At 40.3% G+C, this 1,187-nt stretch overlaps 1 protein-coding gene across 1 annotated transcript in view; it reads right to left on the bottom strand.

The window, feature by feature from the left end:
• LOC101845523 (parathyroid hormone/parathyroid hormone-related peptide receptor) overlaps positions 1 to 1,187 on the bottom strand; it is a gene marked incomplete at its 3' end in the record, with an annotated part of 140,997 nt that overhangs the window by 18,392 nt on the left and 121,418 nt on the right. Inside the window, 1 exon segment of the mRNA XM_013089297.2 lies at positions 92 to 186. Within this exon segment, the coding sequence (XP_012944751.1) occupies positions 92 to 186 (95 nt within the window).

A 1,187-nucleotide genomic window follows, 5' to 3' on the forward strand; every position in this document is an offset into this window, starting at 1 on the left:
GGGGGGGACTGAAAAGGGGAGGGGGGAAGGGGAGGAGGAGAGATAAAACCAAAAAATAGAGACGAAAAGGCAAACGAGAAAAGTAACCTACTTGAAACCGATCATAATGAAGACGGAGAGCACCAAGGAGACCAGAGAAATTCCATAGCCAACATTGTACATCAGTCGGATACGATCCATATGGGCCTGGGGAGACAGAATACATCAAATATACCAGTAAGAACATAAACACGGGTATTACAGAGAATATTGTATAATGATGAAGAAAAATTATGGGAAAAAGCACGACGCATTGCTCATACTGGCGGTGTTGTGAAAAAAGGCGGATGTGTGTGCCTCATGATAGGAAAAGCTTTTTTCTTAGCACTAATGATCTTCCAAGGAATGTGTTGCGTAAATGTTATTTTCCTTAGCGCAGAAAAAAGCGTAAACATCTTTTTTTAGGGCATGAATTGCACAAAAAGCCTTATTTTGCTTATGTGTGAAGGATCTTAATAACAATTAAACTATACCTAAACTTTCTGAAATACACATTACTTATCAGAATCCCTCACAACACATGTCCTTGAGCAACGTGAGCAGTCAATACTTGACGAACCGTCTCCGAGACATGCCCTTTTTGTCCCCGGGCTATTCTACGATAATCAGACTACGATTTCTGTACACTCCTATATTTGCATTAGCACCATTGTGTTAGCGCAATTAGACACCGACGATTAACATTAACACTGCATGTTTGTTCTGTTGAGCAGGCTGAGCAGAGTCCTCGCTTCGATTTACTCTTCATTAGAGGTCACTCTGATCCTGTTGTAGGCGATAGAAATATGCACTAAGCATTCTTATACCTGAGACGGATTCTCCCCTCCGTTATGTCTTCCTCCTCAGCAATATATTACAGCTATTTTTCCCAGTTTCAGTTTACATGCCAAGCAGAACGAATCAAAATGTATGTCCAGGAGAAAAAGAAAGCTTAAAATACGACCTGTCTCTAGTTAAATTTACGACTCCTGAAAATTCTTTATACAAGGCAGACAAAAAAAAAATAAACCGGATAGCAGCCAAATTTTAATGTTCAAAATGTTGCCAACTGTTATCGATTTTGCTCCGCCTCTGTTCTCAATATAAAAAGCTCAAACCCTCCTACAACACACACACACACACACACACACACACACACACACACACAC

Source organism: Aplysia californica, unplaced genomic scaffold (assembly GCF_000002075.1).
Source record: "Aplysia californica isolate F4 #8 unplaced genomic scaffold, AplCal3.0 scaffold00025, whole genome shotgun sequence".
Classification (NCBI taxonomy): domain Eukaryota; kingdom Metazoa; phylum Mollusca; class Gastropoda; order Aplysiida; family Aplysiidae; genus Aplysia; species Aplysia californica.